Source organism: Symphalangus syndactylus, chromosome 24, assembly GCF_028878055.3.
Source record: "Symphalangus syndactylus isolate Jambi chromosome 24, NHGRI_mSymSyn1-v2.1_pri, whole genome shotgun sequence".
NCBI lineage: Eukaryota > Metazoa > Chordata > Mammalia > Primates > Hylobatidae > Symphalangus > Symphalangus syndactylus.
In genome coordinates, this window is record NC_072446.2 from 35,685,612 (window position 1) to 35,700,719 (window position 15,108).

Genomic DNA, 15,108 nt, shown 5'->3' on the forward strand with positions numbered 1-15,108 from the left:
TGGCTGAGGCAGCCTGGTCTGCTATGTCCCTGCATTCACACCACCCAATACCTCCAAGCCTATGTTCTGCATAGGGGGAGAAACTGAAGCACAGAGAGAGGACACACTTTCCAAGAGCTTCACAGCATCTTTCTGTGCCAGACTAGATGCAGCCTACTAGAGCCAGGGGCATCTGAGCTGGATGGACCCTGTCATCTGTTACATTAGACCAGAGCAGCTGGGGACTCTGAGACCCGGAATGTGGGAAGGCCTGCCCTGGGTCACTAGCCTGCGGCTCCCACATCCTTCTCCAGCACTCCTGCCCCCATGCCACGCCATGCCACCCTGTTTGTGCTGAGTCTTTTGTGGTCCCCCCCAACACACACTGTGTGCTCCATGAGGTCAGGCACTGACATGCCCACCACTGTGTCCCTCAGTGTACCTGACGCCTGTGCAAACAGGGTTTGTGGACAGTCAGTGGGGGGTGAGGGGAGCTGGTGTCTTGCCAGGAGGGGGTGGGGATGCCCTTGCGGGAGTGTTTGCCAAAAGCCTGCTGAGTGCCTGCTCCTCACTTGGCCGTACGGAGGGCACCTAGCGTTGGGGTGGAGGAGCACTCACACACCTGGATCCAGATGAAGTCATGCCTCTGGAGAGAGGGGATGCCCCAGGAGTGTATTCACTGCGTGTGGGGGAGGTGGGACAGAGACAAAGAAGTGGACCTGGTGCCTGCTGTGTCACAGGCAGGTGCAGAGGTGAAGGAAGGGAATTGGGGGAGGAAGAAGAAGGAGAAAATTGGCAGGAGGAAGAAGAGGGGAAAGAGGGGGAAAAGGAAGACTTGGAAAAGGAGGGAGGAAAGGAAGGGGAAAGATGGGAGAAGAAGGAGGAAAAAAGAGCAGGGGATAAATGGGAGAGGGAGGAGAGAATAGGAGGAGGAAGAGGCTGTAAAGGGGCAAAAACATCCCTGCCCTTCTGGTGGCAAGGGGTGTGGGGCACCCTAAGGACGAGGGTCCATCTGTGGGGCAAAGGACTCAATCCAGCTCTGCCCTGCGGTGGCTCAGGGATGGGGGCGTAGCGGCCAGGCGGCGTGGGGGCTGGGGAAGGTGTGAGAGACACGGGAAAATCAACACGGCCAGGAGCCAAGGAGACGCCCAGACGCCCGGGAGGAAAGAAAACACGCCCATCAGAGCTCAAGTCCTGCACTGCTCCTGGAGGGGACGTGTGGGGTCAGGGCAACCGTCCCAGCCCATGCCAGCCCCCACCGGGGCCAAAACCGCCTTCCAAAGCATCCGCTAGGCTGACATCTCGTAATAGGTCGCCTCCATTTTATTTTTATTTTTATTTATTTGTTTATTTTTTTGAGATGGAGTCTAGCTCTGCCACCCAGGCTGGAGTGCAATGGCGCGATCTCGGCTCACTGCAACCTCTGCCTCCCGGGTTCAAGCGATTCTCCTGCCTCAGCTTCCCGAGTAGCTGGGGTTACAGGCACGCGCTACCACGCCCGGCTAATTTTTGTATTTTTAGTAGAGACGGGGTTTCATCATGTTGGTCAGGCTGGTCTCGAACTCCTGACATCGTGATCCACCCGCCTCGGCCTCCCAGAGTGCGGGGATTACAGGCATGAGCCACCGCGGTCGCTTCCATTTTAGCCGTACAGAGCCTGAAACCCGGGTCGGGGGCGCATGGGGAGAAATATCCGCCGATCAAGGTGCGCGAGCCAGGCATGCACACAGGGCTTCACGGTCCCTATGCCAGGAGAGGGAAGCTGAGGCAGGGGGAGCCCGAGCGCGCCCGGGAGGTGTGAGCTTTGGGCCCCATCGGTGCCACCTAGACCGTGAGCTTGGCGCGTGCAACCTAGGCTTCAGTTTACGCATCTGTGCGATGGGATCGCGGCTCCGGCGGTGCCGGCTGAGGGGGCGGAGTTCGCGCACGCTCGGCACGGGGCGAGGGGCGAGGCGCTGGGCGTGCATGGATGCGGGCTCCTGCGAACTGAGGTCCACCCGGCCTCAGCCTGGGAGTCCCGGCTCCCTCCGCTCTCGCGGGCCCTGCCTGGACGCCGGGCGCAGCGGCGCCTCCGCCGGGTGCGTTCCCCGAGCGGGCAGGGGAGGAGGCGGCGGAGCGGAGGAGGAGGGAGCCCGGGCCGCGGCTGCCCGCGCCCGCCTGACCCTCGAGGGGGTCGCTGTTGCCTCGCAGATCCCTCCCTCGCTCCCTGCCTGCGTCCCTCCCTGCCGCTCTCGCCGCGTCCGCCTTTTGTTCGCGGAACCGCGCGCCCCCGAGCCGAGGCGGCGGGGCGGGGAGCTGGCGGGGCTGCGCGGGGGGCGGGCCGCGCCGGGCGGAGCCGGGGCCCGGGCCGCAGCCGGACTCGGAGCCCGAGGGAGCGATCGGCGTGCGGGCGGCGGGGGCCCAGGCGCGCCCCCGGGGCGCGGCGAGGCCGAGGGGGCGGGCGCCGGGCGGAGCCGCAGCCGGAGCCGGGGCGCCTGGAGGCGGTCGGGCCGCACTCTCCGAGCCCAGAGCAGCGGAGAGACCGCGCGGCGGGGCTTGGGGCGGGGACGCGGTGTCGGGGCCGAGGTGGGCCAAGAGCAGCCGCAGCCCGAGCGGCCGGAGCCGCGCCGGGTCCCTCCCCAGGGACGTCGAAGCCGGGCGGGCCTGGGCCATGCGCGCAGCTCGCTGAGGCCGAGGGAGGCCGCGATGGAAGCGCCGGCGGCCGAGCCCCCGGTCCGGGGCTGCGGTCCCCAGTCCGCGCCTGCACCCGCGTCTGCCCCGGAGAGGAAAAAGAGCCACCGCGCGCCGTCGCCGGCCCGGCCCAAAGACGTGGCCGGCTGGTCGCTGGCTAAGGGCCGCCGCGGCCCAGGCCCGGGCGCAGCAGTCGCTTGCAGCGCCGCGTCCTCCGCACGGCCGGACAAGAAGGGGCGCGCAGTGGCTCCCGGGGCGCGGGGCGCGGGGGCGCGGGTGGCCGGGGTCCGCACCGGGGTCCGTGCCAAGGGCCGTCCGCGCCCGGGTGCGGGGCTGCGACCGCCACCGCCGCCCCCCAGCCTCACGGATAGCAGCTCGGAGGTGTCGGACTGCGCGTCGGAGGAGGCGCGCCTGTTGGGCCTGGAGCTGGCGCTGAGCAGCGACGCCGAGTCCGCGTCCGGGGGCCCGGCGGAGGTCCGTACGGGGCAGCCGGCCCAGGCCGCGCCTTCCGCACAGCAGACCCCGAGGCCGCCCACCTCCCCGGACGAGCCGTCGGTGGCCGCGTCATCGGTGGGCAGCAGCCGCTTGCCGCTCAGCGCCTCGCTTGCCTTCTCCGACCTCACCGAGGAGATGCTGGACTGCGGGCCCAGCGGCTTGGTGCGGGAGCTGGAGGAGCTGCGCTCGGAGAACGACTATCTCAAGGTGGGGGCGCCTGGGTAGAAAGGGAGGCCGCAGGGGTCGCCGGCTGTCACAGTCCCGCGGGCCTGAGGCACCAGCCGGCCCTCCTTCCCACTGAACAATCTGGAGAAAGGGGCCCAAGCCCTCTGGGGACCACTCTGAGGTGGATCTGGGGCTCCCTCATTCCCCCGCCCCCCCCCAACTTTATTTGGGAAGCGCGCTCCTGAAAAAGACCGTGGAACTGGCTACAGGGCCCTAGCCTGGGAGCGGGGACTTGAGAAAGCTTTGGAGCGTTCTGGGAGGCGTTGCTGAGGTAGGGGTGGGTAGCCAGGGAAGGGATGGATCTCTGCCTTCAGCTGCCCAGAACCTCCACGCCCAGGCTCTCCTTCTTGGGATGGGATTGGTGGACACCGCCGCCAGAGAAACCTGTGGCCATCTCCTGCCCAGGAAAGGCCTGAATGCCATCCTGAGTCGTTACCCGGGGCTTTCCCGGGCGCAGGCCTGTCTCTGCCTGCCTTTCTGGGCGGGTCCAGTTTGAAAGCATGACATCTGGGAACATCCCCTTGGCTGGAGTCCACTTCCGCCCAGCCTAACGGTCCCACAGCCTGGAGGATGATGTCGTGGGAGAACCGGTTCAGAGGCAGCTTCCAGTGTCTTTTGCCCTCCCTGGGGCAGACCTTGTGCACACAGCAGCCCCATTGGCCCCTCGTAGCCAATGCCTTTCCGTGTTCCCAGTGAGAGGAGGGCAACTGCCCACCTGGAACAGGACTTCCCTGTGGCCATGTGGGGACCCTAGGGCTTCCCCCGGACAGCAGGCTTTGCCTTTGCTTTTTCAGTGGACATGAGTACCTACTGGGTGCCAGCCAGGCTCCATCTGCACGCTTCCGGGTGCCATGGCAGCTTTAGGGACAGCCCAGCTTGCACGTGTTGACCTCTCCCTGGGAGGCTGGAAGCTTCCTGAGCTCTCCTGCCGCCGGCTGGGCACGGTTTTGGAGGAGGCTGAAATGTTGCCGACTCTTGTCAGTGGATGATGGCCTGGCACAACACCCAGAGTGCCCCTGGCTGTGGAGCTCACAGCATGCTGCTGGTTTATGTCTGCCCTGCAGCACTTAGCTTTTAACTTTTCCTTGTGGCTCTTCTGGCTAAATGGGCTTCTCCCTCATTAAAGTGTCGGTGTCTTGCTCAACTATGTCTCTGTCTCCCCATTTTCCCCGGGATCTGCTCTCCAGCCTGAGTTCTGTAAATGCTTGTAGTATGGAAGGACAAGGTCTGTCTGAATCAAGAGACACCTTTCCCCAAGCCAGGCCTCAGTCTCCTCATCTGTTAAATGGGAGGATGTCTTCCCAAGGGCCCGGTTCGGTGTTGGCAACTGGGAGTTCAGTCGGCTCTTTGAGTCTTCAGAAGCCGGTGGTAAGGAGAGGGCAAGTGGAAGGTGAGGAGGAGGAGGGAGGCGACGAGCCAGGACAAGGGTCTTTTGCTCCTGCCCTCTTGGTGCTCTGAGTTGCTTCCAGTGAGTGCTGCCTGAATTGGCCTTAACCGAAACTCTGAGCTCCTCACCCCTGCCTCCTGGTTCCTGCTACTCACTCTGGTGAAGGGGGATGGGTTGCAGAGCTTTGCTTCAGGGCTCCTAGGCATCCATCCCCATGGGCTCCTGTCCATCCCAGGAAGTCATCAGGCTCTGACCCAAAGTCCGTTTGAGGCACCCATGACTGTTTAAAGGGGAAAACAGTCCCAGGAGGCTGGGGGTTGAGCCCGGGATCTCACAGGGGCCAGGGCCCAGCTGGGGACATCCCATGTTTGGGCCAGCATGGAGCCGTAATTTCCACCATTCATTCAGTGGCTCAGGCTTCGTGCTGCTATTGGATCTGGGGTCTGTCGCTTCCTGACTGCGTGATCTTTGGCAAGTTACTTAAAGGCCCTGGACCTTTGCTTTCTCATTTGTAAAAATGGGACAGTAACACGCTTTCCAACCTCAAGGGTTAAATGAGCTGATTCCTGCAGACACCATTAGAGCACCTGATATGTAGTAAACCTCTGATCACTGCTCTTGTCAGAGGCACGGGACACATTTCCATGTGCACCCAGCCTGTTCTCTTGTGGATTCTGTGAGGGCAGAATAGATCCTCTTTATCACCCAAGGCAGGCTGGGCTCTTTCTCCTGGCCCCTCATTGGTTCATTCGGCAGCTGTTTATTTAGAACCTGCCGTGTGCTAGGGCAGATCTGGGATATAGCCGTGGACAAGGGAGGATGAGGTGTCTGTTGTCATAGAGCTTTGGGGGAGACCAGAATTAAACGATAGTCATACAAGAAATCACAACACAGATCATAATGAGGGTGAAGAAGACAGTTTGCCAGGAGCACACGAAGGAGGGGGCTGGGGTGCACAGGGAGGCTGAGAGCTGCAGGATGCCGTGGAGCCAACTGATTGAGGGGCTGGAGTAAGAAGATTTCAGGCTAAGGGAAATTGGAATGCTCGTTGAGTTCAAGAACAGCGCTAAGGCCAGAGAGGGGGAAGGAGTGTGGGTAAGAGAGGAGAGCAAGGCCAGCCCATGCCACTTCTCACTGTGTACATTTGGGTTAGCCCCTTCACTTCTCTGGATATCTGTTTATCCCAGCCGCCAGCCTCACAGAGGCAGGGTCAAAATCCAGAGACTGAATGTGGACCATAAACAGAGGGGTTATTACTGGAGGTGTTGTGTTGTTTATTCCACAGGTGGGAAAACTGTGGCCAGAGTGGGGAAGAGACTTGCTCCGGGTCCCAGAGCTGGGTCACTAGGCTGCCAGGGCTTGGAGTAAGCGTGTGTTAGACTCTTGGTGTGTTTTCTGCCTTTCTGGACTACTTTGCCTCTAAGATGCAGAAACTGAGTGCAAGGGAAAGGACTCCAAATCCCCAGTATGTCACCTGCAGGAGCAGAGTTGAAGGAGGTCCCACCACATCTGGTGGGTGGCCCTGCTCAGGCTTACCTCCCCCTTGTAGGGGTCACTGGGAACTGTCAACTGCAAAGGACTGTGATCTCCAGTCTGATGTGGTCTGCTCTGGGGTCCAAGTGAGGAAAGCATAAATCGGGCAACTCTCTCCCAGTGAGAAGATAGAAGGAGCTTCTACAGAGAAGGTAGTGAGCTCACTGTCACTTTAATTATTCAGAGAGAGGCGGGATGACCTTGCATGCTTGGATAAAGATAGTGGGTTTGTGGAATGATTGCCTGAGAAGGGTTCAGAGGGAGATTGATGTGGTGGCTGCAGTTGAGCTGCCTGACCTTGGGTCCCTTCTAGCCAAGGAAGTCTGAAGGTTATTAACTACTGAGGTTCCAGAATTCTAAGATGCAGCTTTAGCTGCGGAGCAGACATGTCACCTGTGACCTTCAAAGACCCGGTGATCTGAGGTCTTCCAGCCTTTCATCACCACTAACCGTTAAGCACGTACCATGTGGCCAGAACATGTAGGAGCCCACTGGGTGTGGTTGGAGGAATCTGAGAGTTGGAGCCTGAAGACCTGACTTTGAAACTTGACTCTCCCGTTTACTGTGTGACCATGGGCAAGTTACCTGGCTTCTCTGAGCTGCTTTTTTTTCTCGTCTGTATAATAAAGGTGATGGGGCCAGGCGCAGTGACTCACGCCTGTAATCCCAGCACTTTGGGAGGCCAAGACGGGTGGATCATCTGAGGTCAGGAGTTCGAAACCAGTCTGGCCAACATGGCGAAACCCCATCTGTACTAAAAATACAAAAATTACCCAGGCGTGGTGGTGTGTGCCTGTAATCCCAGCTACTCAGGAGGCTGAGGCAGGAGAATCACTTGACCCTGGGAGGCGGAGGTTGCAGTGATCCGAGATCACGCCACTGCAGTCTAGCCTGGGCAACAGAGTGAAACTCTGTCTCAAAAAAAACAGTAAGTAAAGGTGATGGAACCTGCCTGGACAATCTCATACGATTTTCATCAGGAATCAGGGAAGTGTGAATAGACAAGAAAACGTTTTGCAAGCAGTGAAATCCCAAGTGGCCTGGGGAATTGTTATTATTCATAGCCAATGGGCAGACAGGATGTCTGTGTCTTCATTCTTGGAGGAACTGGGAGAATGCAGGAGGGTGGATTTCCTTAGTTTTAGAATGTTAATACATCAGTAGCTGCTCCAGGGAGAACGGAAAGGTGTGATCACCTTCCCTGCTGTGTGTCTGTGGGCTCCCTCCTTGGTGATTAGATGTGAGTGAAGTGCAGCCAGTCTAGATGTCAGCTCAGAAGGGCCTGGAGGAAGCACCTAATCCATCCCTGCTTGCCATTTTACAGATCGGTAAATGGAGGCTCTAAATTACATAGCCAGGATTCCAACCCAGGTTGGTCTAACTCTGGGCCTGTTCTTTCTGCAGTGTGACCAGAGCAGTGAGCTTTTGGTTGCTAACTAGCGTGTCTAGGCTGGGACACAGTTGGTGAGAGGAATCTTGTCATGGGCCAGGCTCTAGGCTAAGGCATGCTGGGGGCCCGGAGCCTGGGGGGGTGGGGGTTAGTGGAGGATGTTTGTGTGTGCATGTGTGTGAGATTGTTCCTTCTTCTGTAACATGGGGGACAAGCATGCCCGCCCAGGGCCGTGAGGACCCTTTTCAGTGTGAGGACGCAGATGGAGTGCACAGTGAGTGTTAGTGTCTCCCACCGAGTCATTGCCGTTCCCTTATCTGTTCCTCCAGGCAGGCATTCATTCATTCAACACATATTTCCCCAGTGGCTCCTGGGTACCAGGCCCTGTGCTGGGTGTCTGGACCCAGTGGCCATGTAGTAGGCTTTTGCATGTAGCTCTTCTCTTCTTGGCTCCCAGTAGCTACAGGGGGAGGACTCCAGTCTGTCACTGGGTGGAGGAGAGGAGGTCACCACAGTCAGCAAAGCTCTTGGCTGCTCCTTACTCTTGAGTCCCAGCCGCAGCCTCCCTGGGGCGCAGCCTATGTCCCTGGGCACACTCTGTCTTGCACATACAAATGCACATATACTGTTCACAGCTCAAGCTCAGAGACACACAGCCACTCGCACACGTCTCACAGACCCATCCAGTGACTCGCTGGTGTTGGATGCTTTCAGAAGCACGCCTCCAGACATATTAGAGAGGATTCTCAGTCAGAGAAGTGCACAAACCCATGCAGCTACACAACTCCCGTTCCATCACACCCTCCATCACACCCACACATCACCAGACACAACGGAGGCTCAGACCTGGCTGCAACCCCCACATCAGAAACACATTCTCATATACACATCTTACACCCCCAGACACACCCAGATATGTCCCAGAGACAGACTGACATCCTGCAGACACACTCAGACTCATCAGAAGTACACATTTAGGTGGAGACACAAACCCACACAGACATTATACACACACACTAGCATCCACAGAAGTCTACACATCTACCCTTGCCAGGCTGGCCCAGGCACAAGCTCACCACCCGGGTACCTCCCCTGCCTCTTCTACAAAGAGAGCAGCAGAGACTTGCACACCTACCCGAGGCTTACAGACACCCACCAAGGGGACTCCCATGCAGACATTTACACACAGATTAGCACACGCAGTCACATGCACATCAGCAGGGACACAGCACAGTCTGGCATGCAAACATTAGGCATGTAGCATTTGCCAACAGGAGCCAGAGGCTCTCAAACTGGGGAACCTAGACACACACACACACACACACACACACACACGCTGTGACATTTCATCCACACACAGAAACAGGAAATCCTGGTCTGTGTCTCCCTGGAGCTAATGTGTACAAACTACTACTGTTTTCAGTGGCTCACTAGGCTTCCTTCCACAAGGCTGCTGGGAACACAGGAGTGTGGCCAGGGTCTTGACTTTATAACCTTCTGGAGTTGGGGGTCTTGGGATCCTGGGTGGTGGGTGGATGGGGGCTGGTAGGTCTTGAAGTCAGAAGAAGCTGCACTGAAGTCCCCCAGGTCCCTGATGCCCAGCTCCTGGGCCCAGGGCCAGTGGGGCTGAGTGAAGTGGACCGATTGTCGAGCTGCCCACAGAAGAAACACTGCCCGGGGGCAACTCCCTTCTAATCTCCTTGGAATTTCCTGCTGGCCCTATCTCCCCCTTCTCCTCCTGTTCCCTTGCTGGGGGCTGCAGAGGGCCACGCCACTCCCATCTGTAAAAGGGTGCCCCGTTCTGGCTGGGGAATGATGGAGGCCAGGGTAGAGGTGGCTAGAGGAGGTATGGGAGCTCAGAGGAGGGGCTTGGCAGGCTTCCTGGAGGAGGAGGTGACCTTGGAGCTGGGGAGTTAGCCTCAAGTGGCTGTCTCTGTGCCCAGCTCTTAGAACAGTGCCTGCCACGTTGTAGGGGCTCAATAAATATGTGTACAACGAAGTGAAAGGCAGTAGGCAGGGCCTGGAGGTGGACCACAGGCTTGAAACGGAAAAGCTGGAGGGAGTGGTGGGAGCTGGCAGGGATGGGGAGAGTCTGGGAAGGGGAGTTGGGCTGGCTTGGGAAGGGCACTGAATGCCAAGCCAAGGGAGCAGCTTGCTGGGAATGGTCTTGTTGCAGCAAAGCTGCAGCCACCTCCTTTTATGTGTCTGCAGCCCTGGGCCTGAGGCCTGCCCTGGTGGAGAGGCCTGGGGAGGGAGGAGAGCCAGGCTGTGTTGTCTCGGGGCAAACTCCACCTCTGGAGTGAAGTCTGGAGCCAAACCTCACTGTGTCATCTCCTCCCTGTGCATGCTGTCCCTGCGCAAGCCCCTCAAGCCTCCGTCTTCCTCCTGTAAAATGGGGATGTGATCCTTTCTAGCGGGGCACTTGGGAGACTGACAGCTCAGATGTTCTGTGCACCTAGCACCATCCTGGCACAGAGGAGGGGAGGAGGCCCCATGTCCTGCATAGCCTCCGGGGCAGAGAGAGTCCCCTAGGGAATGGGCGCAGCTAAGTTCAAGCAGGGGCCCGCCCAGCAGCCAAGGTTTTCACTGAGGTCATTCCCCTGGTCCCCACATGCATAACCTCATCCGTGGTCACCTTCACTCCCCTTGGTGCCGGAAGGAACTTGGAGCTGGGGTGCTCCATGCCAGGCTGACCCTGGCATCACTGGAGGCCTCAGTCAGCACTTCATCTACCTGCTTTATGGAAGTGAAGCACAGCAGGGGGTCAGAGCGGGTGGGAGCAGCAGGCCAGCCCTTCCTTCTCTGAGGTCCAGGGTGGTTGGAAGAGAGCACTGTGATCTGGAGCCAAGCTGACTGGGCTCGAATCCCAGCTCTGCCTCTTCCTTTCTGAGCTTTCCCTTTCTGAGCCTCAGTCTCATCATCTGTAGAATGGGGATGTGGATGTCCTTGCCCCGCGTGTTGCCGTGAGGGTTCCGTAAGAGAAAGCGTGCATGTGCGGGTCCCATTAGCCAGGTCTGGCTCCTGGGAAGGACCTAACAGCGCTTGGCGCTTGCCTGTTATATCTGGCTCTGGTGTGACCCCCGTGACCCCAGGTTAAGCTGGGTCCTTGATGATGGGCCGTGCTTGGCTCTGGGTGTCCCTCTGTGGGTGTTGGCTTGGGGCATCAGTCTGAGTGGTATGCACAGAGCTGCACTGCATTTTGGGCACCCCCAAACATATCTCCCTGTCTGTGTCCCCCCTTCCCTCCCCCACGGCGTTGTGTCACTCTTCCCTGAATGGCCCAGGCTAGTGCCTCCAGCTTAGTAACTGGTGATACACATTTGCTAATGGAAGAACACCTTTGGCGGCCCCTCATTCTCAAATGGAGGTGAACCATCTCTCATTGCCTGAGCCACGAGGAAAGCTCAGCCTCTATGAAAAAAATTCTGGGGTTCCCTAGCTAGGCCGGATCAGCTGAACATCTTTACTCTGGTTGGGGCCCACGCCTGCTTTGGATCTTCTGGGTTCGAGTCAGTTGCACCAGCCTCTCCCCTCCCCGCCTCTCCTTGACCCTGCCCCACGGTGGAGCAGCCTGTGTGGTCCTGCCTCCCGCAGCCTCATCCACCCCTGCCCCACCCAAGCTCTACGGGTGCTGGACACACCCCGGCCTCTGTCCCGTGCTCTTCCCATCGGACCTTTGTGCTTGCAGTTCCTGGCTCTTTCCCTTGGTTTCTTCCTCCACCTTAGAGCACTCCGCCCCAGCAGCAGCTCCCCAGGTCAGGCTCCTGTGTCAGACACCTTGGGAGCTCCCTGGAGCTTCCTTTGGGGCATTTACCACAATGGTGATTAGATTATTAACGGGGTAATGATAGGTTTCATGCCATCACCACCCCACCTTGCCCTGCATGAGGGCAGGGACCTTCCAGGGTAATTAGCTCCTTCCTTTTACAAAGGGAGAAACTAAGGCCCAGAGAGGTTAAGGGGCTTGTTAGAGGTCATGCAGCCTGTAAGTGGCAAGAGGCAAGCCTGGGGTCTTGTGCTTCTCTCCAGGATGCCAGGCAGGGGGAATGGCAGGGGTGTGAAGTGCTGGGGTGTCCTGGAGCTTCAGGCTGTGTGGCCTTGGGCCACTCTCTTGGGAGCCTTGCCTTCTATCCCTAAAGACCTCAGACCCCTGCTCTGAGTTAAGAGATTTCACTGCAGCCCAGAGGGTGTTTGGGGGTTGTTTTAAACACATCCAGGTCCAAATGCTGGCTTCCTTCCTGTTCACATGGAAAGGATGGGAAGAAACTGTCAGGCGCTTCCTGACACGAATGTCCCAGAGGCCGGAGGGCCTGTGGATGTCTCCCTTCTCTGCCAGGTAAGGCCTTGAATGGGAGAGTGACAGCAGTGACAAGCCAGATGTGGCCTCGGTGGGCAGTGGTCTCTTACCAACAACAACCACCACACACACACACACACACACACACACACACACCCCTCCCTGATAGAGCATCTGTAGTCTCCAGTGCAGAGCTGTACCAGACGGATCTGGGAGGCTCACTCCTGATTGGCTACGTAGACCTCATCTTCCTGGGTCTCCGTTTGCTCGTCTGTGAAATGGGGATAAGATAATAATAGCGCCTGCCTCTAAGGATCATCACTGAGCAAGAGATAATGGCTTTTCTGTCTCAGTCCGGTGTCTGGAACGCATTAAACGCTTGTCAATGTTAGCTATTGTTATCGTCACCATCGTTCATTATAAGACTGTCTAGTCCAGCTTATAGGAGCTCCAGCTGGACCTGAATCCTGGCTGTGCCACTTAGTGTGTGACCCTGGGCAACATACTTGGCCTCTGTGAGGTTCCTCTCCCATCAGGGATTACTCGGGCTACAGTGAGAGAATGTGCACTGCCTGGCGGGGATGGGGAGTGCACAGGGAACATCTCTTATTTCTTGCCATTGGAGAGGCGGGTCCAGGCCCCAGTCTTCCCTCATTATTCCCAACCAGAGGAGCAGGACATGGTGGGTCTCCAGGGCCAGGCAGCCTCCATGTTGGCTGGAGTGGGGACATTGTGTGGCACGGCGATGCCAGGCTGGGTGTCCTGGCCTTCTTTCCCTGGGACCTTTTTTTTTTTTTTTTTTTGGAGACGAAGTCTCACTCTGTCACCCAGGCTGGAGTGCAGTGGCATGATCTCGGCTCACTGCAACCTCCGTCTCCTGGGTTCAAGTGATTCTCCTGCCTCAGCTTCCCGAGTAGCTGGGACTACAGGCATGTGCCGCCATGTCTGGCTAATTTTTGTATTTTTAGTAGAGATGGGGTTTCACCATGTTGGCCAGGCTGATCTCGAACTCCTGACCTCATGTGATCCACCCACCTCAGCCTCCCAAAGTGCTAGGATTACAGGTGTGAGCCACCATGCCTGGCCTCATCAGGACCTTTCATGCAACTTCCTGAAAACTGGACCCTAGCTTCTTCGCAAGGATGCTAAGCTAGATTGAGCTCTGGGGTGGGAGACAGGTGCCCACAGTCCCCCCTCCCACTCAGTGCTATCCCCTCCAGGGACTGTGGGATTGTCCTCTGTCCTTCTCGAGGCCTCTCTGTCCCTGGGTATGAAGGGATGGAGTCTTTGGTTTCCCTCCCCTGCTGCTGTGCCCAGAGTGTTTGCATTTGGGCTGAGAAGTGGAGCTCTGCGGAGTTTTTTGCATACCCTTTTTTGGGGTCCAAGTGCGATGATCTCATCTGGAGCCTTGACAGATTCCTGGGGGACCGGCAGAAGGGATGGCAGATGGCTGCCCTGGCCTCTTGGGTGGGGCTGGCATGCCGCCCCTGTGGCCACTGCTGGCCCACTCCACAGGGCAGCCCTCCCGGGGCTGGGGTGAGTGGCCTGGGCCCGGGCGGGAGACGAGTGGCCCAGAGCCAGGATGGCAGATGGGAGGCAGCCCAGGCCTCGGCCTGAGGGAGGGAACGTGGTGGCCAGGGCAGTATGGGAGCAGGCGGGCCAGGCTGAGGCTCCCGTTCCTCTGTAGCGTGGTTGCTGCCTTGCAGAGTGAAGGTTCTGGGCCTCTCAGCTCAGCTCTGTCATATTCTTCTGGGTTGGTCTGCCCATCTGAGGGCTTGTTGGGCCCCTGAACCTGGGGAGGAGGTGGTACATTTGGGTAAGGTTTGGAATCTGGCAAGGCTGTGGGCTGGGATTTGAGCCCCACCACTGGGGTCTGAAGCACCCATGGGCATTAGTTTCACAGAATCAAGGAATTAGATTCAAACACAGGAGCGCTGACTAGAAGTGGTTTTCTGTAGGGGAGTAGAACGGGGGATTCTCTTCTCCTCTGAGGGCCTGTGTATTCATTCAGCACCTCTTTGTTGATCTGTGTGTCCCAGGCACGGTGCTGGGCTCTGTCCTCCTGACATCACATCCCAGTGGTAGAGACTGACATTCTGCAGGCAAACGGACAAATAAAACGCTGAGTATCACAAATAAGCCTATGATGTATGCCAAGAAAGAAACAAGGGGTTAAGATCGACGTAATGGGCCTGGAGGAGCATGGAAGCCTTCTCAGAGGAGGTGGCATTTCAGTGGAGACTTGAGGCAGAAGGCAAGCCAGCAGGGCAGAGATAGGGGGCAGAGAAATCCAGGCAGAGGGAACTGCAAGGCCAAAGGCTTTGAGGTGGGACAGGTGAGGTGGCTGCTGGTTGCCTAAGACTCAAGTGGCTGCTGTGTTGCCAGTGAGAGGAGGAGTCGAGGGAGATGAAGATGGAGAAGTGGACGGGCTTAGGCCAGGCAGGGCCTGTATGCTGTACGATGGGATTTGGGTTTTCTTTTGTATGTGATGAAAAGTCACTGGAGGTTTTGTTTTGCTTTGCTTTTTGCTTTTTGGGGTTTTAGGTCAGGTGTACTGGGTATATATATACAATATATTGTACAATATATTGTACAAATATATACAATATACTGTACTTATTTGTACAATATATTGTACAAATATATACAATGTACTGTACAAATATATATAATATACTGTATAATATATTGTACACATTTATACAATAAAATGAATTTTGGCAAATGCATCCAGTTCTGTAGCCACCACCACAACCAAGATATGGAACAGTTCCTTCACACCCCAGATTTTGCCCTGTGAGGTCAGTTCCTCTCTCGATTTCAGACCGTGACAACCACTGGGACTGTTTTCTGTCCCTAGAGCCTTGCCGTTGCCAGAGTGTCAAAAATATACTCATACAGTGTGTAGCCTACTCAGTCTGGCTTCCTTCCCTAAGCTTCCTGCATGTGAGCTTCCTCCATGTTGCAGGTGTCAGCAGTTCTTTCCTTTTCATCGCTGAGTAGTATTCTATTGTGTGGACGTACCACAGTTTATCATTCACCAGCTGAGGGACATTTGGGTGATTCCCAGGTTTTGCTGATCATTGGAGAATTTTAAACAGGAGAAAATTTTAAACAGTTCTAACCACATTT

General features: G+C 57.3%; 1 protein-coding gene across 1 annotated transcript in view; it reads left to right on the top strand.

Annotated features, from left to right (window-relative positions):
• The first annotated feature begins 1,738 nt into the window (after positions 1–1,738).
• Positions 1,739–15,108, top strand: part of MTCL2 (microtubule crosslinking factor 2) — an 87,572-nt gene continuing 74,202 nt past the window's right edge. The window contains exon 1 of the mRNA XM_055265134.2: positions 1,739–3,351. Coding sequence (XP_055121109.2) covers positions 1,858–3,351 — 1,494 coding nt within the window. The 5' untranslated portion in view covers positions 1,739–1,857. The remainder of the gene's footprint in view (positions 3,352–15,108) is intronic.